This window comes from Heterodontus francisci, chromosome 41 (assembly GCF_036365525.1).
Source record: "Heterodontus francisci isolate sHetFra1 chromosome 41, sHetFra1.hap1, whole genome shotgun sequence".
NCBI classification, from domain to species: Eukaryota; Metazoa; Chordata; class Chondrichthyes; order Heterodontiformes; family Heterodontidae; genus Heterodontus; species Heterodontus francisci.
In genome coordinates, this window is record NC_090411.1 from 35,597,335 (window position 1) to 35,621,129 (window position 23,795).

At 49.3% G+C, this 23,795-nt stretch overlaps 1 protein-coding gene across 1 annotated transcript; it reads left to right on the forward strand.

Moving 5' to 3' along the window:
- The first annotated feature begins 280 nt into the window (after positions 1 to 280).
- Positions 281 to 11,818, forward strand: mgp (matrix Gla protein). Its single transcript, XM_068019809.1, has 4 exons — positions 281 to 439; positions 5,491 to 5,520; positions 7,265 to 7,334; positions 8,053 to 11,818. Exons 1-4 carry the CDS (start codon positions 385 to 387, stop codon positions 8,255 to 8,257), a joined length of 360 nt encoding a protein of 119 aa, XP_067875910.1. The 5' UTR covers positions 281 to 384; the 3' UTR covers positions 8,258 to 11,818.
- The last annotated feature ends 11,977 nt before the right edge of the window (positions 11,819 to 23,795 follow it).

A 23,795-nucleotide genomic window follows, 5' to 3' on the forward strand; every position in this document is an offset into this window, starting at 1 on the left:
TGACAAGCTCCCTCTCCGCCCCCACTCTGTTCCCTGTGCCTGATCCAAAAATTCACCCACTTAACAAACTCATACCTTCAGAATTCTGTGAATTCAGGACCTCTAGTTACCTGAAAAAATACTTTTTTGAAGAAAAGAATCTAAGAGAGAGCCAGTTTGGCAGCAGCTGCTGGTTTCATAATAGTTCCTCTGTCCTCCGTGATCCTTTGCCAAAAATGCCCACACCCGTCACACTGATTATTAGTCAGAACTTGCTTCGCTGTGTAAATAAACCGCCTCTTATAACTGTCTCCCGAGCTCAGCCTTCCTCAGACACACACATACAAACACACGCTGAGCTTGTTGGTGTCACGGAGATACGATCAGACCAGGAGCTGAAGCAAGATGGGGACCCTGATTCTGCTCAGTCTCTTTGCACTGGCTGCTGTCTGCGTCGCAGGTAGGAACTCTCCAGTGACAGTTTAGAAACTTCCTTCAAATATCAAAAGAAAGATTTAAGGCAATTTCACTTAGCAATGTCTCAGGATTGAAGACTCGATGTTGAGGACAAGATATAAATCTGAATCTTTGATGTTAAATTATTACTTAGACCACAAAATGAGGGTTGAAATGTTGGGCATACCTGGGTTCCCTGAGAATGGCAGCCTACGCTCAGTGGGTAGCAGCCCCCCTCTCAACTGAATCAGAAGGTTGTGGGTTCAAGTCTCACTCCAGAGATTTAAGGACACAATCCAGTCTGATACTCCAGTACTGAGGGAGTGCTGCACTGTCAGAGCGTCAGTATTGAAGGAGTACTGCACTGTCAGAGGGGCAGTAATGAGGGAGTGCTACACTGTCAGAGGTTCAGTATTGAAGGAGTACTGCACTGTCAGAGGGTCAGTACTGAGGGAGTGCTGCACTGTCAGAGGTTCAGTATTGAAGGAGTACTGCACTGTCAGAGGGTCAGTACTGAGGGAGTGCTGCACTGTCAGAGGTTCAGTATTGAAGGAGTACTGCACTGTCAGAGCGTCAGTATTGAAGGAGTACTGCACTGTCAGAGGGGCAGTATTGAGGGAGTGCTACACTGTCAGAGGTTCAGTACAGAGGGAGTGCTGCACTGTCGAGGGTCAGTACTGAGGGAGTGCTACACTGTCAGAGGTTCAGTTCTGAGGGAGTGCTGCACTGTCAGATGGCAGTACTGAGGGAGTACTGCACTGTCAGAGGGTCAGTACTGTGGGACTGCTGCACTGTCAGAGGGTCAGTACTGAGGGAGTGCTGCACTGTCAGAGGGTCAGTACTGAGGGAGTGCTGCACTGTCGAGGGTCAGTACTGAGGGCATGTTGCACTGTCGGAGGGGCAGTACTGAGGGAGTGCTGCACTGTCGAGGGTCAGTACTGAGGGAGTGCTGCACTGTCGGAGGGTCAGTACTGAGGGAATGCTGCACTGTTGAGGGTCAGTACTGAGGGCGTGCTGCACTGTCGAGGGTCAGTACTGAGGGTGTGCTGCACTGTCGAAGGTCAGTACTGAGGGAGTGCTGCACTGTCGAGGGGCAGTACTGAGGGAGTGCTGCACTGTCAAGGGTCAGTACTGAGGGAGTGCTGCACTGTCGGAGGGTCAGTACTGAGGGAGTGCTGCACTGACGAGGGTCAGTACTGAGGGAGTGCTGCACTGTCAAGGGTCAGTACTGAGGGAGTGCTGCACTGTTGGAGGGTCAGTACTGAGGGAGAGCTGCACTGACGAGGGTCAGTACTGAGGGAGTGCTGCACTGTCTGAGGGTCAGTACTGAGGGAGTGCTGCACTGTTGGAGGGTCAGTACTGAGGGAGTGCTGCACGGTCGGAGGGTCAGTATTGAGGGAGTGCTGCACTGTCAAGGGTCAGTACTGAGGGAGTGCTGCACTGTCGGAGGGTCAGTACTGAGGGAGTGCTGCACTGACGAGGGTCAGTACTGAGGGAGTGCTGCACTGTTGGAGGGTCAGTACTGAGGGAAAGCTGCACTGTCGAGGGTCAGTACTGAGGGAGTGCTGCACTGTTGGAGGGTCAGTACTGAGGGAGTGCTGCACTGTCGGAGGGTCAGTATTGAGGGAGTGCTGCACTGTCTGAGGGTCAGTACTGATGGAGTGCTGCACTGTTGGAGGGTCAGTACTGAGGGAGTGCTGCACTGTCGGTGGCTCAGTATTGAGGGAGTGCTGCACTGTCTGAGGGTCAGTACTGAGGAAGTGCTGCACTGTCGAGGGTCAGTACTGAGGGAGTGCTGCACTGTTGGCGGGTCAGTACTGAGGGAGTGCTGCACTGTCGGAGGGTCAGTATTGAGGGAGTGCTGCATTGTCTGAGGGTCAGTACTGAGGAAGTGCTGCACTCATTGAGTTGCCATCTTTCGGTGAAACCAAGGCAGTGTCTGCACTGTCAGGTGGATGTAAATGTTTGCACCTCTGCTACTTAAAAAGCCAATGTCCTGCTCAATATTTATTCCTGAAACATCATCATTAAAACAGACTATTAGTACTTGCCCAACACACAAGGGAAAAGTGTTCCTCCATCCTCCCTCTGTCTCCTTCTCCCCACTCCATCCTCGCTGTGTCTCCTTCTCCCCACTCCATCCTCGCTGTGTCTCCTTCTCCCCACTCCATCCTCCCTCTGTCTCCTTCTCCCCACTCCATCCTCCCTCTGTCTCCTTCTCCCCACTCCATCCTCCCTCTGTCTCCTTCTCCCCACTCCAGCCTCCCTCTGTCTCCTTCTCCCCACTCCATCCTCCCTCTGTCTCCTTCTCCCCACTCCATCCTCACTGTGTCTCCTTCTCCGCACTCCATCCTCCCTGTGTCACCTTCTTCCCACTCCAACCTCCCTCTGTCTCCTTCTCCCCACACCATTCTCCCTCTGTCTCCTTCTCCCCTCTCCATCCTCCCTCTGTCTGCTTCTCCCCACTCCATCCTCCCTCTGTCTCCTTCTCCCCACTCCTTCCTCACTGTGTCTCCTTCCCACCATTCCATCTCCCTGTGTCTCCTTCTCCCCACTCCATCCTCCCTCTGTCTCCTTCTCCCCACTCCATCCTCCCTCTGTCTCCTTCTCCCCACTCCAGCCTCCCTCTCTCCTTCTCCCCACTCCATCCTCCCTCTGTCTCCTTCTCCCCACTCCAGCCTCCCTCTGTCTCCTTCTCCCCACTCCATCCTCCCTCTGTCTCCTTCTCCCCACTCCAGCCTCCCTCTGTCTCCTTCTCCCCACTCCATCCTCCCTCTGTCTCCTTCTCCCCACTCCAGCCTCCCTCTGTCTCCTTCTCCCCACTCCATCCTCCCTCTGTCTCCTTCTCCCCACTCCATCCTCGCTGTGTCTCCTTCTCCCCACTCCATCCTCGCTGTGTCTCCTTCTCCCCACTCCATCCTCCCTCTGTCTCCTTCTCCCCACTCCATCCTCCCTCTGTCTCCTTCTCCCCACTCCATCCTCCCTCTGTCTCCTTCTCCCCACTCCAGCCTCCCTCTGTCTCCTTCTCCCCACTCCATCCTCCCTCTGTCTCCTTCTCCCCACTCCATCCTCACTGTGTCTCCTTCTCCCCTCTCCATCCTCCCTCTGTCTGCTTCTCCCCACTCCATCCTCCCTCTGTCTCCTTCTCCCCACTCCTTCCTCACTGTGTCTCCTTCCCACCATTCCATCTCCCTGTGTCTCCTTCTCCCCACTCCATCCTCCCTCTGTCTCCTTCTCCCCACTCCATCCTCCCTCTGTCTCCTTCTCCCCACTCCAGCCTCCCTCTGTCTCCTTCTCCCCACTCCATCCTCGCTCTGTCTCCTTCTCCCCACTCCATCCTCCCTCTGTCTCCTTCTCCCCACTCCATCCTCCCTCTGTCTCCTTCTCCCCACTCCATCCTCACTGTGTCTCCTTCTCCCCACTCCATCCTCGCTCTGTCTCCTTCTCCCCACTCCAGTCTCCCTGTGTCTCCTTCTCCCCACTCCATCCTCACTGTGTCTCCTTCTCCCCACTCCATCCTCCCTCTGTCTCCTTCTCCCCACTCCAGTCTCCCTCTGTCTCCTTCTCCCCACTCCATCCCCGCTGTGTCTGCAGTTTGATTGCAGGCAGACGCTGATAGTTTGCTGTCCCCCAGTTTCGCAGGGTGTGAGCTACGGTAATCGGAAAATTAAGAAGCATCAGAATTAGTTTAATTAGTTAGAGCCGCTACTTTCATAGTTGGTTACTTCTAGGTCCCAGTAATTTCCAAGTTTACAAGCAACAGATTGTACAAATTACAGTGGATAGAGTTGCATGTTGTGGAGGTGGTGGTTTGGCTCGGAATTGCTCCAGATGGTAGCAGAGTCAGGGCAGTTGAAGCTGCAGAGCGAGATCTGATTTCATGGCAGGTTCAGTACAGTCCCCACCAAATGGAACTGGGGCTTTCCCAGAAACAGCACAAAGAGCTGAGAGATACCGAAAGACAGCAATGCATTCAGAGATTTTCATAAAGAGAAGGCATTTGCATCAATCTGCTCTGTTAACTCTTTGCTTGATGTTAGGGAGAGTCTGTAAACACAGTCACTGATTTAACAAGCTATATCCAACCCATTCAGTGGTTCTGTGAGTTTATGTCACTGAATCCAATGGAATGGACACAGGACAGGATCGAGAATTGGTGGACCCAGCAGAATCCTTGATTAAATTAATCCCCCACCACATGTGTGCCATCCCACATTAACCTTCTGGGAGAAGGTTTCTCTCCACATTGTGTGTAATTAAATCTTTGTAAAGGAACTAGAACTATAGACACGGCCAATCGGATGGAGATGTTGAGATAGATACTTGCAAGGGTAGTAACCAAGACCTGTGAGTCACACGCAGAACCCCCTACCCCGACCCCAACGCAAGCCCCAGCAGTCCATCCCTCAAAGATCAGAGAACTTAATCCCTTTCGCTACTTTGTCCTGTTTGAATTCTGTAGGCTTGGAGGTTTGGCAAAGTGGCTCTTCTGAGAGTATGCAATCAAAACAGCTGGCCTGTTAGAGTGGGAGGTACATGCAAATGAACAGGTTTGTGTGTGTCATGCAGGAGAGTGAGACACAGGCAGTTACAATCTACCTCAATAGATTAGGATGTGACCCAGCCAAGTGTAAGATGTTTGTGCAATATTCCTCTCCCTGCTATTTTAACCCATGGCTTCTGCCCAATTCTCCCAAGTCCACCTCGTCGTACTGTGAAAAAAGATTTCTTGCATTTACACATGGACGCACTCCAGCAATCAGAACGCGCCCTTGTGTAGATTTGTCATTAGACTATCAGGAATGTGACAGGCGGGAGAGGGTGAAATCGCCAACTGGCAGGATCATTGGGCAAGACTCCAGCTCAATACTGCAATCTCAGTGTGGACAATCACACTGTCTTGATATCCCAGGCAGAACACTAGGATTCATTTTGAATGATATGGTTTAAAATCTCAGTGAATTCCGTGTTTATATCAGTTTTACTAGTTCAGGAATTTCATTTATTATTGAAGGTTTGTTGGTTTTGCTAACTACAGCTTTTTTCTTATTACAGATTCTTCAGAATCCAATGAGATAGATGATGGTAGGTGAAACTTTCTAAACAGACTCTTTGTGATGTGTTAAGTTGTGTTGGGGAAACATTGAATTGTGTGTAGTCCTGTACTGGACAGTGACATCAGGGCTGACACTGGGACAGTGACACTGGGACAGTGACACTGGGACAGTGACACTGGGGGAGTGATACTGGAACAGTGACATCGGGGCTGACACTAGGACAGTGCCACTGGGGGAGTGACATGGGGGGAGTGACACTGGGGGAGTGACACTGGGACAGTGACACTGGGGGAGTGACACTGGGGGAGTGATACTGGAACAGTGACATCGGGGCTGACACTGGGACAGTGCCACTGGGGGAGTGACATGGGGGGAGTGACACTGGGGGAGTGACACTGGGACAGTGACACTGGGGGAGTGACACTGGGGGAGTGATACTGGAACAGTGACATCGGGGCTGACACTGGGACAGTGACACTGGGGGAGTGACATGGGGGGAGTGACACTGGGGGAGTGACACTGGGACAGTGACACTAGGACAGTGCCACTGGGGGAGTGACATGGGGGGAGTGACACTGGGGGAGTGACACTGGGACAGTGCCACTGGGGGAGTGACACTGGGGGAGTGACACTGGGACAGTGACACTGGGACAGTACCACTGGGGGAGTGACACTGGGACAGTGACATCGGGGCTGACACTAGGACAGTGCCACTGGGGGAGTGACATGGGGGGAGTGACACTGGGGAAGTGACACTGGGGGAGTGACACTGGGACAGTGACACTAGGACAGTGCCACTGGGGGAGTGACATGGGGGGAGTGACACTGGGGGAGTGACACTGGGACAGTGCCACTGGGGGAGTGACACTGGGGGAGTGACACTGGGACAGTACCACTGGGGGAGTGACTGTGACAGTGACATCGGGGCTGACACTAGGACAGTGACACTGGGGGAGTGACACTGGGGGAGTGACACTGGGACAGTGCCACTGGGGGAGTGACATGGGGGGAGTGACACTGGGACAGTGACACTGGGACAGTGCCACTGGGGGAGTGACATGGGGGGAGTGACACTGGGGGAGAGACACTGGGACAGTACCACTGTGGGAGTGACACTGGGACAGTGATATCGGGGCTGACACTGAGACAGTACCAATGGGGGAGTGACACTGGGACAGTGACATCGGGGCTGACACTGGGACAGTGACATCGGGGCTGACACTGGGACAGTACCACTGTGGGAGTGACACTGGGACAGTGATATCGGGGCTGACACTGAGACAGTACCAATGGGGGAGTGACACTGGGACAGTGACATCGGGGCTGACACTGGGACAGTGCCACAGGGGGTGTGACACTGGGACAGTGACATCGGGGCTGACACTGGGACAGTGCCACGGGGGGTGTGACACTGGGACAGTGACATCGGGGCTGACACTGGGACAGTGCCACTGGGGGTGTGACACTGGGGGAATGACACTGGGACTGTGACACTGGGACAGTGACACTGGGACTGTGACACTGGGACAGTGACACTGGGGGAGTGACACTGGGACAGCGACACTGGGGGAGTGACACTGGGACTGTGACACTGGGACAGTGACACTGGGGGAGTGACACTGGGACTGTGACACTGGGACAGTGACACTGGGGGAGTGACACTGGGACATTGACACTGAATTGTCAGAAGGATTTATTTAAGGGATTTATGTTTTCGAAAGGCTATTATCTCTTCTGATGAATTGACTCCACTCACCTCCATTTCCTTTTAGTCCTGTTCCTCGGGAGGAGAGATGCAAACACCTTTATGAGACAACCAAGATTTACCAATCATTGGGAGAGGTTTGTTAAATTTTTAAAACTTGTCAGGTGCATGCACTGAGGTTTATCAAGTTTGACTTTATAATGCTTCAGTAAGCTGCCTTGGAAGCAAAAGACTGGAAGGTTAAACACAAGAAGGAGAGAGGACTGAGGACTGACCTGACAGAGACCTGACAGAGATCTTTAAAATTATAATAGAAACTTGATAGGGTAAATGTGGAGAATACATTTCCACTTTTGGGTGAGACCAGAACTAGAGGACATAAATATAAGAAATTCACCAATAAATCCAATTGGGAATTCAGGAGAAACTTCTTTACCCAGAGAGTGGTGAGAATGTGGAACTCGCTACCACAGGGAGTGGGTGAGGTGAACAGAATAGATACATTTAGGGATTTAAGGGATATAGGGAGCAGGCAGGAAGGTGAAGTTGATGTAGAAGATCAGCCATGATCTTACTGAATGGTGGAGCAGCTCGATGGGCCGAATGGTCTACTCCTGCTCCTATTCCTTGTGTTCTTAAGAGGAAGCTGTAAAAGTACATGAGGGAGAAAGGAATAAAAGGATATGCTGATAGGGGGAGATGAAGAAGCGTTGGAAGTTCACGTGGAGCATAAACACAGGAATGACCCAGATGGGCCGAATGGCCTGTTTCTGTGCTGTAAACATGATGTAATTCTCTGCAAAAAGTTATTGTTTTTAAACAGGGCTAATTATTTCTGATTTATTCCGGCTTCAGGGACCGATTCAAGTCTCCTCGTGAGAGGACCAGGGAGAAGTGCGAGGAGTTTCGGCCGTGCGATCGCCTGGCAAGACAGGTTGGCCTCAAACGGGCCTATGGCAAATACTTTGGCAACAGGAGGCAGCGTCCCAGCAGCTACAGGCGATTGAGGCCCAGGAGACACCGAGGCAATCGAAACAGGAGACAGCACTACAGATACTAGGTGGTGTGGCCAATGGAACGATAGCAAAAACACACAACCAAAATAAAATCTGCAGGATAATGTTACCTGGGATAAGCGCCAGTAAAGACCCCAGTGACTGAACGCGTGCGGCCCAGCTTAAACTAGCTTCCCAGGGATCCAGTCCGTCTGAACTCGAGAGAATCTGCTTCCCTTGCCGTGGGCCCCCAACCACCTCACTCTGCGGGCACTGACTGGCATTGGGTTACTTTCGCATTCAGATGCATGTGGCCTTACCTCGTGCCACGGCTAAAGGTCCAGCCCCGACTGACCAAGAGCCGAGTGAGCTCAGCTCACAGTGAGTGAGTTAGAGACAGAGTTCAGCTCTCAGTGAGTGAGTGTGTTAGAGACTGAGCTCAATTGTCAGTGAGTGAGTGTGTTAGAGACTGAGCTCAGCTCACAGTGAGTGAGTTAGAGACAGAGTTCAGCTCTCAGTGAGTGAGTGTGTTAGAGACTGAGCTCAATTCTCAGTGAGTGAGTGTGTTAGAGACTGAGCTCAATTCTCAGTGAGTGAGTTAGAGACAGAGTTCAGCTCTCAGTGAGTGAGTGTGTTAGAGACTGAGCTCAATTCTCAGTGAGTGAGTGTGTTAGAGACTGAGCTCAATTCTCAGTGAGTGAGTGTGTTAGAGACTGAGCTCAATTCTCAGTGAGTGAGTGTGTTAGAGACAGAGTTCAGCTCTCAGTGAGTGAGTTACAGACAGAGTTCAGCTCTCAGTGAGTGAGCGTGTTAGAGACTGAGCTCAGCTCTCAGTGAGTGAGTGTGTTAGAGACTGAGCTCAGCTCTCAGTGAGTGAGTGTGTTAGAGACTGAGCTCAGCTCTCAGTGAGTGAGTGTGTTAGAGACTGAGCTCAGCTCTCAGTGAGTGTGTTAGAGACAGAGTTCAGCTCTCAGTGAGTGAGTGTGTTAGAGACTGAGCTCAGCTCTCAGTGTGTGAGTGTGTTAGAGACTGAGCTCAATTCTCAGTGAGTGAGTGTGTTAGAGACTGAGCTCAATTCTCAGTGAGTGAGTGTGTTAGAGACTGAGCTCAATTCTCAGTGAGTGAGTGTGTTAGAGACTGAGCTCAATTCTCAGTGAGTGAGTGAGTTAGAGACAGAGTTCAGCTCTCAGTGAGTGAGTGTGTTAGAGATTGAGCACAGCTCTCAATGAGTGAGTGTGTTAGAGACTGAGCTCAGCTCAGTGTGTGAGAGTGTTAGAGACTGAGCTCAATTCTCAGTGAGTGAGTGTGTTAGAGACTGAGCTCAGCTCTCAGTGAGTGTGTTAGAGACTGAGCTCAGCTCTCAGTGAGTGAGTGTGTTAGAGACTGAGCTCAGCTCTCAGTGAGTGAGTGTGTTAGAGACAGAGCTCAATTCTCAGTGAGTGAGTGTGTTAGAGACTGAGCTCAGCTCTCAGTGTGTGAGTGTGCTAGAGACTGAGCTCAGCTCTCAGTGTGAGTGTGTTAGAGACAGAGCTCAATTCTCAGTGAGTGAGTGTGTTAAGAGACTGAGCTCAATTCTCAGTGAGTGAGTGTGTTAGAGACTGAGCTCAATTCTCAGTGAGTGAGTGTGTTAGAGACTGAGCTCAATTCTCAGTGAGTGAGTGTGTTAGAGACTGAGCTCAGCTCTCAGTGAGTGAGTTAGAGACTGAGCTCAGCTCTCAGTGAGTGAGTGTGTTAGAGACTGAGCTCAGCTCTCAGTGTGTGAGTGTGCTAGAGATAGCCGAGTGAGCTGTCAGCTTTGAGAGAGATTCTGTATAACCAAAGAGAGAGAGAACGGGGTGGTGGGGATGGGGGAAAAGGGATCTCCTCATCAGGCTACAGATTTGGGTAATGCAAAATGCAGTCTCTCTCAAGGCCAGTCATTGAATTGGTACAATACCTGCTAAAGAGGCCTCAAAGGGGTATTATGGTATCGTGGTTATGTCACTGAACTAATAATGCAGTGAATGCAAGCTCAAATCTCAATAGGGAAAAATTGTGAATACAAATTGAGTTTTAAAAAATCTGTCATAAAAACCCAACTGGTTCACTAATGTCGTTTAGGGAAGGAAACCTCCTGTCCTTACCCGGTCTGGGCTGATATGTGACTCCAGGCCCAGATAGAACATAGAACATAGAACAGTACAGCACAGTACAGGCCCTTTGGCCCACAATGTTGTGCCGAACCTTTAACCTACTCTAAGATCAAACTACCTACCTACCTTCATTCTACTGTCATCCATGTACCTATCCAAGAGTCGCTTAAATGTCCCTAATGTATCTGCTTCTACTACCACCGCTGGCAGTGCATTCCACGCACCCACCACTCTCTGTGCAAAGAACCTACCTCTGACATCTCCTAAATGTGGTTCCCTCTTAACTACTCTCAGAAATGTCCTAGCAACCTCTCGGTTATATTAAAATGTTACACAATGGTTCGGGAAGAAGGCCCAGAACCACCTTCTCAAGAGGTAACTAGGAAGAGGCAATAAATACCAGCTTTGCCAGTGATGCCCGCACCCTGAGAAAAGCATCAGAAAAGCCTATTATTGAGGGTGAGTGATTACAGGAAGAGTCTCGGAGCCCCCTGTATCTTTCCCTCTCCTCTTCATATTAGCAGCTTGAACAATCTGAGAATCAGACTCTTGTCAGTTATCCATACAGCTCAACCAGGCCTACAGCTCAGGCCCCATGGTTCCAAAAAGAAATCAGCAGCTTTGAGACGATATTTTTCTTGTTCAGTCTCCAAGCTTTCTGGTTAAATTGCTGGTGTCTCAGTACCAGCAAGGAGAGAGAGGTGGCTGCCCATATCCACTCTCTGAGCAATACTTGCTCCTCGGCCCTTCACTCAGTGTCTCACCAGATCAAACTGATGAATTTATAATGGACAGGAATGATCCATTAGCTAAGCTGTGTAGGAGAGAGTAGGAGAGACAGCGAGAGAAAGGAAGGGGCCATTACAAACATTAAGCCTAAGGGGAGGGGAATTCAGGTGGGTCAGTGTTTACTTAAAGTAGATAATGAGGTTCAAATGTAAAACTCTGTCCCTGATCAGCTGCTGCCTATATGCTGTGGTCACTGTGTTGTTATGCAGCAAAATCCATTCCATTAGAAAGACTTCTCTTTAATACAATCAAAACCGAGAAATATCAGTAACAGAGACCCAGGAATGATGTTACGTTTTGAGGGGGTGGGGGGGGGGGGGGGGGTGCGGGGGTTAGAGTTTACAGCCTCACACTATAGGGCCTAACCTGCTACCAAATCCAGCGTCAGGTCCCCTCCCCTGACTGTCACACCCTCCCCCCGACATTAGTGAACCAAACCACAGACACCTGGGGCTCCCTCCCAGTAACAATATCCTTCTTGCTAAATACCTGTAATCCAAGCAGCCTGATGTATATGGGCAGAGAGAAGCAGAGACTATAGACAGCGAGTATATACCTTGTAAATAAAGCCTGCCAGCATCACAACTCATCTACTGTTCCTTATCAATCTCTGCCTGAAGCTTGTAACCTAATCATTATACATGGTGTCATGGGAATCCACAATGGCATTTGCAGAAATATATATAATAAAGAATTATAGAAAGTCTCTCTCTGTGTTCTCCATTCCTTCAATATTGTATGGAATATATCACATACCCTGTATGAAACAGTTTTGTCTGTCTCAGCCCTTTCTGATCACAGATCTCATTCTCTACATTTCTCCCATGTTAACATCATTCTCAAGTAGGCTGAATTTCAAAATCTGGAATCATTTACTCAGCTGCCCCCAACCCTAAAGCTCAGTGGAGTCCCACAGGCCGGAAGGTCAGAGGTCAGTCCACAGCCTGTGCTGAGTTGGGACGAGCTACGATTTGTCTCCATGCCCCTCGGTTTAGGAGTGGGAAGCCACACAGCTTTCCTGCTGCCGATCACCGTCCTGCTGGAATGCCTGAGTGTGCGATATTTCACGAGACATCACTGGCCTTGGCCATGAATCCCTCCCTAACCAAATAGCCTGTGAAGATTCACTGGCTAAGCACACACATGAAGAATGGTCACTGGTAAGGTACTGGCAGGGTGCTGGTGCCTGTGGAACTGTATGAGAGCCAGCTGTTTGGGAGTAAGCTCATGATTTAACCCATTTAGCAGGAGCCCCAATTAAGGAAGCTGGAGTCCACACGTTGTGACTTTGAGATTGCTGCTTGCAACCTCCCCTGTCAAGTGTATATTAGGCAGCTGGGTACATCTCCCAGAGACTGAAGGGACAGGAAATTCCAGTGGTGAAGCTGCAGAGCAGGAGTGTGAGTTCAGACAATGACCCCTTCTGGATAAGAGAGTATACCTCCTGGAGTGAGATAGGAATAACCCCTGATGCAGAGTGACACTAACTCCTGGAGCAAAGTGACATTAACTCCTGGAACGGAGTGACACTAACTCCTGGAGCAAAGTGACATTAACTCCTGGAACGGAGTGAGCCTAACTCGTGGAGCAGAGTGAGATTAACTCCTGGAGCAGAATGACACTAACACCTGGAGCAGAGTATCATTAACACCTGGAGCGGAGTGAGATTAACTCCTGGAGCAGAGTGATACTAACTCCTGGAGCAGAATGATACTAACTCCTGGAGCAGAGTGACACTAACTCCTGGAGCAGAGTGACACTGACTCCTGGAACGGAGTGAGTCTAACTCCTGGAGCAGAGTGATACTAACTCCTGGAGTGGAGTGAGATTAACTCCTAGAGCAGAGTGATACTAACTCCTGGAGCAGAGTGACAATAACTCCTGGAGTGGAGTGAGATTAACTCCTGGAGCAGAATGACACCAACTTCTGAAGCTGAGTGAGGTTAACTCCTGGAGCAGACTGAGTCTTTCTCCTGAAGCTGAGTGAGGTTAACTCCTGGAGCAGACTAAGTCTACCTCCTGGAGCGGAGTGAGTCTAACTCCTGGAATGAAGTGACACTAACACCTGAAGTGGAGTGAGGCTAACTCTTGGAGCTGTCAATCACACTGGGGGGTTGTGGTCAGTGCTGCTGTCAATCACTCTGGGGATGTGGTCAGTGCTGCTATCAATCACTGGTGGGTGTGGTCAGTGCAGCTGTCGTAAACTCTGGGTGTGGTCAGTGCTTCTGTCAATCACTCTGGGAAGTGTGGTCTGTGCAGCTGGCAATCATTCTTGGGGTGGAATCAGTGTAGCTGTCAATCACTATGGGGGTGTGGTCAGTGCTGCTATCAATCACTCTTGGGGTGGAATCAGTGTAGCTGTCAATCACTCTGGGGGTGTGGTCAGTGCAGCTGTCAATCACTCGGGGTGTGGTCGTGTTGCTGTCAATCACTGTGGGGGTGTGGTCAGTGCAGCTGTCATTAACTGTGGGGGTGTGGTCAGTGCCGCTGTCAATCACTTTGGGGTGTGGTCAGTGCAGCTGTCAATCACTGTGGGGGTGTGGTCTGTGCAGTTGTCAATCACTCTGAGTTTGTGCACATTTTGCTGTGTATTGACAGTTTACCAGTATCTGTGTTTAATAACCAGCTGCAAATTTCAGTCCAGTTTACAGCCCTGGCAGAAATCAACTGTGTCTGTGAATGATTGAGTAAGTGAGGAAGTTGTAAACCTTATTCCCAAAACATGGTTCTATAGGAATGAGATGGTTTTGGCCTGATCTCTAAATTAGCCCACGCAGTCTGTGTCCGAGCTGAAACCAGATTCCATCCACTCACACAGCGTGACCGGGTGACAGATCAGTCACAGCTCTAGGGATTAACCGTGCAGCTGTCAATCAGTCTACAACAACAACAACAACTTGCATTTATATAGCACCTTTAACATAGTGAAAATGCTGCAAGGCACTGCACAGGAGCATTATCAAACAAAATTTGACACCGAGTCACACATACGAAGATGTTAGGACAGCTGAAGGTGGTCGGTTTTAAGGAGCATCTTACAGGAGGACAGAGAGGCAGAGGGGTTTAGGGAGGGAATTTAAGAGCTTATGGCCCAGGCAGCTGAAGGCACAGCCACCAATGGTGGAGTGATTAAAATCAGGAAGGTGCAAGAGGCCAGAATTAGAGGAGCGCAGAGATCACGGAGGGTTGTGGGGCTGGAGGAGGTTACAGAGATAGGGCGAGGCCATGGAGGGATCTGGAAACAAGGATGAGAATTGTTCAATCGAGGTGTTGTCAGACTGGGAGCCAATGTCGATCAGTGATCATAGCGGGTGATGGGTGAATGGGACTTGGTGTGAGTTAGGACATGAGCAGCAGAGTTTTGGATAGTTCAGATTTATGGAAGCTGGAAGGTGCGAGGCCGGCCAGGATTAGACTCGAGGTAACAAAGGCATAGATGAGGGTTTCAGCAGATGAGCTGAGGCAGGGGCGGGGTTAGCTAGTGTGTGAGTTAGGGAACGGAACCATGTGAAGCAGTCAGTGCTATACAGGGTTAACACATCACATAAACAGACCATGTGGCAGACAGAATTCAAAGGGCTCATAACTTAAATCAAATTTATTCTCAGGCAGCCACTGGACTTTAGTTATACTACAGCCTGTGTGAGGTCCTAGTGGGTGTGAGACTGCCACCTATAGATGCAAAACAGTAACACCAAGGGCTCAGTCATTCATACAATTCCCAAATTGAGTCTGGGTAACTGTTACAACCAGGTGAGATAGAGGTCTAGAGGTTCCCTCTCAGCCTTTGCCTAGTTTAACTGTAACAGTGTTTAATTTTAAAAACACCATATTTTAGCTCCCCCCTCAGTGAATCCTTGTTCACTGCTTTCCAATTGCAAGGCAAAGAAATCAAATCAGACAGGTTTTCTTAGATTTAAACAAGAAAGGTGGAAGTTTATTAATCTTAAACTCTAATTCAGTGAACAATAAAGAGTATGTGACACGATCATGCTAGCATGCTTATGCGATAAACACACACGCAGATAGAGACAGAAAAAATAGAAAGAATAAAGGAGAGAAGATTGAGGCAATATCTGGTTGTTATTTACGGTCCTTTAAGTTCAATGTTGGGTCTTTGGTTGCCAGTAAGTCTTGCTGTTCGTTGGGGCCCAGTTCACGCTTTAACTTGTTCCGATGTAGGAGTCTTTTCTCTCCTGAGGTTTACGTGTCTTCAGTGGGTCCAGAGGCTTGTGAGAAAGCGAGAGAGAGACAGCCAGGAGAGAGGCTGTCTTGTTCCAGGTTCAGTTGCAATCGGCAGTCTGACCCCAAACTGCCCTGTGTCTAGTTCAAAAAGCCTGGACCAGCAGGTTAGTCATGTGACCAGCTGGTGTTACCACTCCTGCATTTGTGGATTCCAAAGCTCTTGTGGGGGGTGGGGGGTGGGGGGGGTGGCGGGTGGTGGTGCGGTGGTGGAGGGTGTAGTGCTGTCTCTTACACCAACAAGATGTGAATCACCATTGCCCAGGCCAATCTCTGTTAATTGAATCTATGAGCAATTCTTTTGTCTCTCCAAGCACTGCCTCTTAGTATGCAAATGTTTTCCCAGTCAATGCTGATTCTCGTTAAAAAGTCATCTCTTCACTCCAACAACAGTTCATATGACAAAATTAATATGCCTCATTCTTGGCAGGTGGGGGTCTTCATGACAGTAACTATTTAATTAACCATACGGAGGCCTGGCAAGACTGTGGAATTCATCAAACACTTTGAAAACAGAATCAGAATATTGCTTATGAAAGGAGGAATATTAAAGGGTGTGGGGAGTGAGCAGGGGAGTGAGATTAGACTGGTTAAAAAAGGTTAAAAAGTTAATAGGCAAGATAAGAGTTCATGGAATTGGGGGTAATATATTAGCATGGATAGAGGATTAGTTAATAGACAGGAAGCAAAGAGTGGGAATAAACAGGGCATTTTCAAGTTGGCAGGCACTGAACAGTGGAGTGCCTCGAGGATCAGTGCTGGAGCCTCAGCTATTTACAATCTACATTAGATGAAGGGAGAGAGAGTAATGTATCTAAGTTTGCTGATGATACAAAGGTAGGTGGAAAGGTAAGCTGTGGGGAGGACACAGAGAGGTTGCAAAGAGATATAGACAGGTTAAGTGGCAGATGGAGTAAAATGTAGGGAAGTATGAAGTTATTCACTTTGGTCGTAAGAATAGAAAAGCAGAATTTTTTTTTTAAAGGTGTGAAACTCGTAAGTGTTGATGTTCAAAGAGACTTGGGTTTTCTTGTACAAGGAACGTAGACAGTTAGCATACAGATACGGCAAGCAATTAAGAAGGCAAATGGCACGTTGGCCTTTATTGCAAGGTGATTGGAGTACAGGTATAAGGAAGTCATGCGACAATTGTACAGGGTTTTGGTGAGACCACATCTGGAATACTGTGTGCAGTCTGGTCTCCACATTTAAGGATATACTTGCATTGGAGATGGTACAGCAAAGGTTCACTAAGTTGGTTCCTGGGATGATGGGGTTGTCTTTTGATGAGAGGCTGAGTAAATTGAGCCTATTTTCTCTGGAGTTTAGAAGAATGAGAGGCGATCTCATTGAAAGATAGTAGATTCTGAAAGGGCTGGATAGGGTAGACACAGAAATTGTTTCCGCTGGTCAAGGAATCTAAAACACAGGGGCACAGTCACAGGATAAGGGGCCGATCATTCAGGACTGAGATGAGGAGAAATTACTTCACTCAAAAGGTTGTGAATCTTTGGAATTCTCTACTCCAGAGGGTTGTGGATGCTCCATATCTGAATACAATTTAAGGCTGGAATAGACAGATTTTTGGTCTCTCAGGGAATCAAGGGATCTGGGGAGTGAACGAGAAGCCTAAGATCAGCCATGATCATATTGAATGGCGGAGCAGGCCTACGATGGGCCGAATGGTCTACTCCTGCTCTTGTTTCTTGTGTGTTCTTGTGTTGGGTGGGATATTAAAGGGTATGGGGAGTGACTGGGGGAGTGGGATTAGACTGAGTGGGATATTAAAGGGTATGGGGAGTGAGCGGGAGAGTGGGATTAGACTGAGTGGGATATTAAAGGGTGTGAGGAGTGAGCGGGAGAGTGGGATTAGACTGAGTGGGTTATTAAAGGGTGTGGGGAGTGAGCGGGAGAGTGGGATTAGACTGAGTGGGATATTAAAGGGTGTGGGGAGTGAGCGGGAGAGTGGGATTAGACTGAGTGGGATATTAAAGGGTACGGGGAGTGAGCGGGAGAGTGGGATTAGACTGAGTGGGATATTAAAGGGTATGGGAGTGAGAGGGAGAGTGGGATTAGACTGGGTGGGATATTAAAGGGTATGGGAGTGAAGGGGAGAGTGGGATTAGACTGGGTGGGATATTAAAGGGTGCGGGGAGTGAGGGCGAGTGGGATTAGACTGGGTGGGATATTAAAGGGTATGGGAGTGAGAGGGAGAGTGGGATTAGACTGGGTGGGATATTAAAGGGTACGGGAGTGACTGAGAGAGAGGGATTAGACTGAATGGGATATTAAAGGGTGTGGGGAGTGAGAGGGAGAGTGGGATTAGACTGAGTGGGATATTAAAGGGTACGGGAGTGAGAGGGAGAGTGGGATTAGACTGGGTGGGATATTAAAGGGTATGGGAGTGAGAGGGAGAGTGGGATTAGACTGGGTGGGATATTAAAGGGTACGGGAGTGACTGAGAGAGAGGGATTAGACTGAATGGGATATTAAAGGGTGTGGGGAGTGAGAGGGAGAGTGGGATTAGACTGAGTGGGATATTAAAGGGTGCGGGGAGTGAGGGCGAGTGGGATTAGACTGGGTGGGATATTAAAGGGTATGGGAGTGAGAGGGAGAGTGGGATTAGACTGGGTGGGATATTAAAGGGTACGGGAGTGACTGAGAGAGAGGGATTAGACTGAATGGGATATTAAAGGGTGTGGGGAGTGAGAGGGAGAGTGGGATTAGACTGAGTGGGATATTAAAGGGTACGGGAGTGAGAGGGAGAGTGGGATTAGACTGGGTGGGATATTAAAGGGTATGGGAGTGAGAGGGAGAGTGGGATTAGACTGGGTGGGATATTAAAGGGTACGGGAGTGACTGAGAGAGAGGGATTAGACTGAATGGGATATTAAAGGGTGTGGGGAGTGAGGGGGAGAGTGGGATTAGACTGAGTGGCTTATATACAGCAAAGTATCGGGACAAATGTCCTTTTTCTGAGCTGTCACATTCTCTTTATGATTCTAATATCCTAGAAGCCGACAATAAATAAGTAATACCTGACTATTCCATTAATTTGAGATGACTGGTAGCTACCCACAGCCCCCCTCCCCTTCCCCACCCCCCCCCCCACACTCTGGGCAGTGCAGTTACCAGTAGGGACAGCAGGAGAGAGCTGACCCTTGTCTTGATCAAGGCCACTTCTTGTGACAAATATTTGGACACCTCAGCTGTCATACTAAGCATGTGTGTCAGTAGCCCAAAGACCGCAGAACAAGAGAGATTGCAACATTGGCAAACAGCACAAAATAAATCTTTCAGACAACATCCCACCTCAGCCAAACAGTTTTGTTTACACAAAGAGTTGGAATTGCTGAATAAATATTGGAGTTACCCCATTGGAGAAGTTAGTGGTATAACCCATGCTAAGGCAGCCAAGTACATCAGTGCCCAGAGGAATGGAAGGAGTGAGTGAGAGAACCATCCACCTGTTTAATTATAAACTGAAGGAATTTTTCCAGCCAAATGAGTGTAAAACACACAGACATGACAGTAAACCCTTGCCCGCATCGCCACAGATATTTTCCTGTTTTTACTTTTTGCCTTCACATCTTTCCTTCAGTCATGAACAAACGAAGATAGAAAATTCTGGAAAGTGGAGAGTCCCACTCCATCTCTAGTTCTTGTCTGATTAATCTAACCCCATTTCTCTGTATCCCCAGCTCCCTCCAGAGTCCATGCCTGAGTATTGTATCACAGCCTTCCTCCCACTCTCAATCCAATTATTTATTTTATTTTATCACAGACGCTCTCTCTACCCTTCTGCAATTTACAATGTTTTCTGTTTTACAGGTTAATGGTTTGCTTCAGAGATTCGAAAACAGGTGAGGGTTTTTCTGCACAGGCCACTCTGCCAGCTGAGTAAAATGAAATCACTGCTACCTCCCTTCATGGAGCACAGCTTCAGGAGTGTCAGAATGATCAGCTATAATCCAGAGTACACTCTCTCACATTCCAATAGGAAGACAGCCAAGGCTGCAACTGCTCAATGTTTCACAAGTTACAAATTCATAACCTTACATCTGTATGACCCACTTGACTACAAAACCCTACTTCCCATTCTCATGTTTTTAATCACAGTTTTTTCTCATCGCTTCCATGATAAACATTTATAATGGGAACTGTCCATGTAAACATGTCACAGTGTAATTACACCCTCTCACCAGCTGTGGCGCTGTCGTGGCCCAGTTCTACTTCTCCCATGTTCCTCTGCGACAACCAGCTCTGTTCAGCTTCCTAAATTACTTCACTATATTAAAAAAACTGAAATCTAATCAAAATATGATGTAAATGAAAAGAATGATGTAAAACTTTAAAATGGGAACAGAATTAAATTACACTCCAGTCAAATAATTCCCCTGCTTCTGACCCCATTTCACCTGAAGACTAATCACAACATTGCCGCCATAGCAGATCGGCTGTTACATTTTTAAAAAAGTAAACAATGTTTCATCCTTTGAACTATTTTCACAGGTTTAAATAATTGGAGTTGAGTGGCAGGGTGACATAACTGCATTGCAGCTCCCTAATAGTTTAGCTGGCAATAGTTTAATTGTTTTGTTTGGCACAAAAATACCAACTTTCCCAGGCACTGGCCAATTGCTTAAACTATGTAAAAACAATGAGCCCCAGGTCTGCCAATGACATCCAATTCGTGATTCCATCAGAGAGACAGACTCAAACATGGTTGATTGGCACAAGTGAGGAGCGATTACATCACACAGAGAGGTTTGAAATGCTGTTTATCCTACCTCATTGTTTATTCAGGATTAAATGTTATTGTTCTGTTACATTAAAAGAGACACTTGAAAGGACTTTGATTTCTCTCGCGCCTTTCACAATCTGAGAATATCCCAGAGCTCATTACAGCCAATGAAGTACTTTATGAAGTGCAGTCAGTTTTGTATTGTGGGAAATTCAGCAGGAAATTTCCTCACTGACCCTCCGACAGTGCAGCACTCCCTCAGTACTGACCCTCCGACAGTGCAGCACTCCCTCCGTACTGACCCTCCGACAGTGCAGTACTCCCTCAGTACTGACCCTCCGACAGTGCAGCACTCTCTCAGTACTGACCCTCCGACAGTGCAGCACTCCCTCAGTACTGACCCTCCGACAGTGCAGCACTCCCTCCATACTGACCCTCCGACAGTGCAGCACTCCCTCCGTACTGACCCTCCGACAGTGCAGTACTCCCTCAGTACTGACCCTCCGACAGTGCAGCACTCTCTCAGTACTGACCCTCCGACAGTGCAGCACTCCCTCAGTACTGACCCTCCGACAGTGCAGCACTCCCTCCGTACTGACCCTCCGACAGTGCCGCACTCCCTCCGTACTGACCCTCCGACAGTGCCGCACTCCCTCCGTACTGACCCTCCGACAGTGCCGCACTCCCTCCGTACTGACCCTCCGACAGTGCCGCACTCCCTCAGTACTGACCCTCCGACAGTGCAGTACTCCCTCAGTCCTGACCCTCCGACAGTGCAGCACTCCCTCAGTACTGACCCTCCGACAGTGCAGTACTCCCTCAGTCCTGACCCTCCGACAGTGCAACACTCCCTCAGTACAGATCCTCTGACAGTGCAGCACTCCCTCAGTACTGACCCTCCGACAGTGCCGCACTCCCTCAGTACTGACCCTCCGACTGTGCAGCACTCCCTCATAACTGACCCTCCGACAGTGCAGCACTCCCTCAGTACTGACCCTCCGACAGTGCAGCACTCCCTCAGTACTGACCCTCCGACAGTGCAACCCTCCCTCTGTACTGACCCTCTGACAGTGCAGCTCTCCCTCAGTACTGAACCTCTGACAGTACAGCACTCCCTCCGTACTGACCCTCCGACAGTGCTGCACTCCCTCAGTACTGATCCTCCGACAGTGCAGTACTCCCTCAGTGCTGACCCTCCGACAGTGCAGCACTCCCTCAGTGCTGACCCTCCGACAGTGCAGCACTTCCTCAGTACTGACCCTCCGACAGTGCCGCACTCCCTCAGTCCTGACCCTCCGACTGTGCAGCACTCCCTCATAACTGACCCTCGGATAGTGCAGCACTGCCCCAGTACAGATCCTCTGACAGTGCAGCACACCCTCAGTACTGACCCTCTGACAGTGCAGCACTCCCTCAGTACTGACATACCGACAGTGCAGTGCTCCCTCAGTACTGACCCTCTGACAGTGCAGCGCTCACTCAGTACTGACCCTTCAACAGTGCAACCCTCCCTCTGTACTGACCCTCTGACAGTGCAGCTCTCCCTCCGTACTGACCCTCTGACAGTGCAGCTCTCCCTCCGTACTGACCCTCTGACAGTGCAGCACTCCCTCAGTACTGACCGTTTGACAGTGCAGCACTCCCTCAGTACTGACCGTTTGACAGTGCAGCACTCCCTCAGTACTGACCCTCCGACAGTGCAGCACTCCCTCAGTACTGACCCTCCGACAGTGCAGCACTCCCTCAGTACTGACCCTCCGACAGTGCAGCACTCCCTCAGTACTGACCCTCCGACAGTGCAGCACTCCCTCAGTACTGCGCTGCGAGTGTCAGATTGGATTATGGGCTCAAGTCTTGAACCTACAGTATTCTGACTCAGAGTCGAGTGCTTGCCACTGAGCTAAGCCTGACAAGAAACAGGGAGCCCCCTGACACACTGAAAGGGGCATAGCTGGCTCCTGGCATATATCGTGGAGGCTCCACTAGTGCCACATGGAGTACGAGGTACCTCTCGCAGTGGCTTTTTCGAGTTGAATCAGAGGCAGTTGATCCAGTGTGTGCAGTTGGCAGTATGAGCTCCTGGGTATCGAGGTGATGGGCAGTGTTTAACCAGCCGTGCCCGCCTGGCATCACAGTGTTACTGACCTCCCCCTCACCCCTGCCACTCCAATCCTGGGGTCCCCTTCTGAAAGCAGAGTTAGACTTCCTGCTCGGACTGGCTCAGCATTTGTATCCAGCAAGCTGCCCAGTGCAACTGTGCCACCTCTGGGTGATGGCAGCTGCTCTCTCTGGTGTTTGACTGTTCATAGTCTGGTATCGTGGACCCTCGTGAGTTATGGTTGGTTGAGGATTCCATAGTGAACCTGCTGCCACTTGTGCTTTCATTTGTTATAGTTATTAAAGTAACATTTTGAAACTGGATGAGATGTCTGGGGCTGGATTGTATTCCGAACAGATGTTATTCGTTTAATCAAGGTTGGCAGACACACGAGAAACCAAACATGACTAAAGATTTCCAGGAAGCAATGTGGATCTGTTCCATCACACTCCCAGACAGCAGCTAGAACTTTACTCCTTTATCACAGTTCCTCGCTCCTCCTCTTTCACTTATTGAGTCCCAGCATCTCCCTGTCGGATTGGGGCACCAGACACTAGAAGCTGTAAACAATCACTGAACAGGAATGACATGGGGTCAGCCATGTCTCAAAGAGTAACACTCATCACTGAATTACAAGGCTGAAGCTCACGGTTCATTGCAGACACCTGAGCATTAGATAAACACAAAATACTGCAGATGCTGGAAATCTGAAGTAAAAACAGAAAGTGCTGGAAATACTCAGCAGGTCTGGCAGCATCTGTGGAGCGAGAAGCAGAGTTAACGTTTCAGGTCAGTGACCCTTCATTAGATCTGGCAAAGATTAGAAAAGAATTAGGTTTTAAGCAAGTGAAAGGGGGGTGCGCGCAGTGCTGGTAAGGAAGAGAACAAAAGGGAAGGTGTGTGATGGGGCAGAGGGCAGGAGAGATTAAATAACAAAGCTGTCCTGGGACAAAGAGTGTGCTAACGCTTGTGGTGAAAGACAAAACATTAGTCCAGAGAGTGTTAATGGCAGAATAATGAGCAGCTCCGTCCACATGAAAAACAGACACATGGTTAAAAACAAAATAAAATAAAATAATAAAAAATATATAAAAATATATAAAAAAGGCCAGTCATGTTCTGAATTTATTGAATTCAATGTTGAGTCCGCAAGGCTGTAGTGTGCCTAATCGAAAGATCAGATGCTGCTCCTCGAGCTTGTGTTGATGTTCACTGGAACACTGGAGCAGGCCAAAGACAGAAATGTTGACATGAGAGCAGGGTCAGGTGGGGGGTGTTGAAATGGCCAGCCAGCGGAAATTCGGGGTCATGCTTTTGGACTGAGCGGAGGTGTTCCACAAAGCGGTCACCCAATCTGCGTTTGGTCTCCCCAATGTAGAGGAGACCACATTGTGAGCAGCGAATACAGTATACTACATTGAAGGAAGTACAAGTAAATCGCTGCTTCACCTGAAAGGAGTGTTTGGGGCCTTGGATGGTGAGGAGAGAGGAGGTAAAAGGGCAGGTATTACACCTCCTGCGATTGCCGTGGGAAGGTGCCGTGGGAAGGGGCGAGGTGTCGGGGGTGATGGAGGAGTGGACCTGGGTGTCGCGGAGGG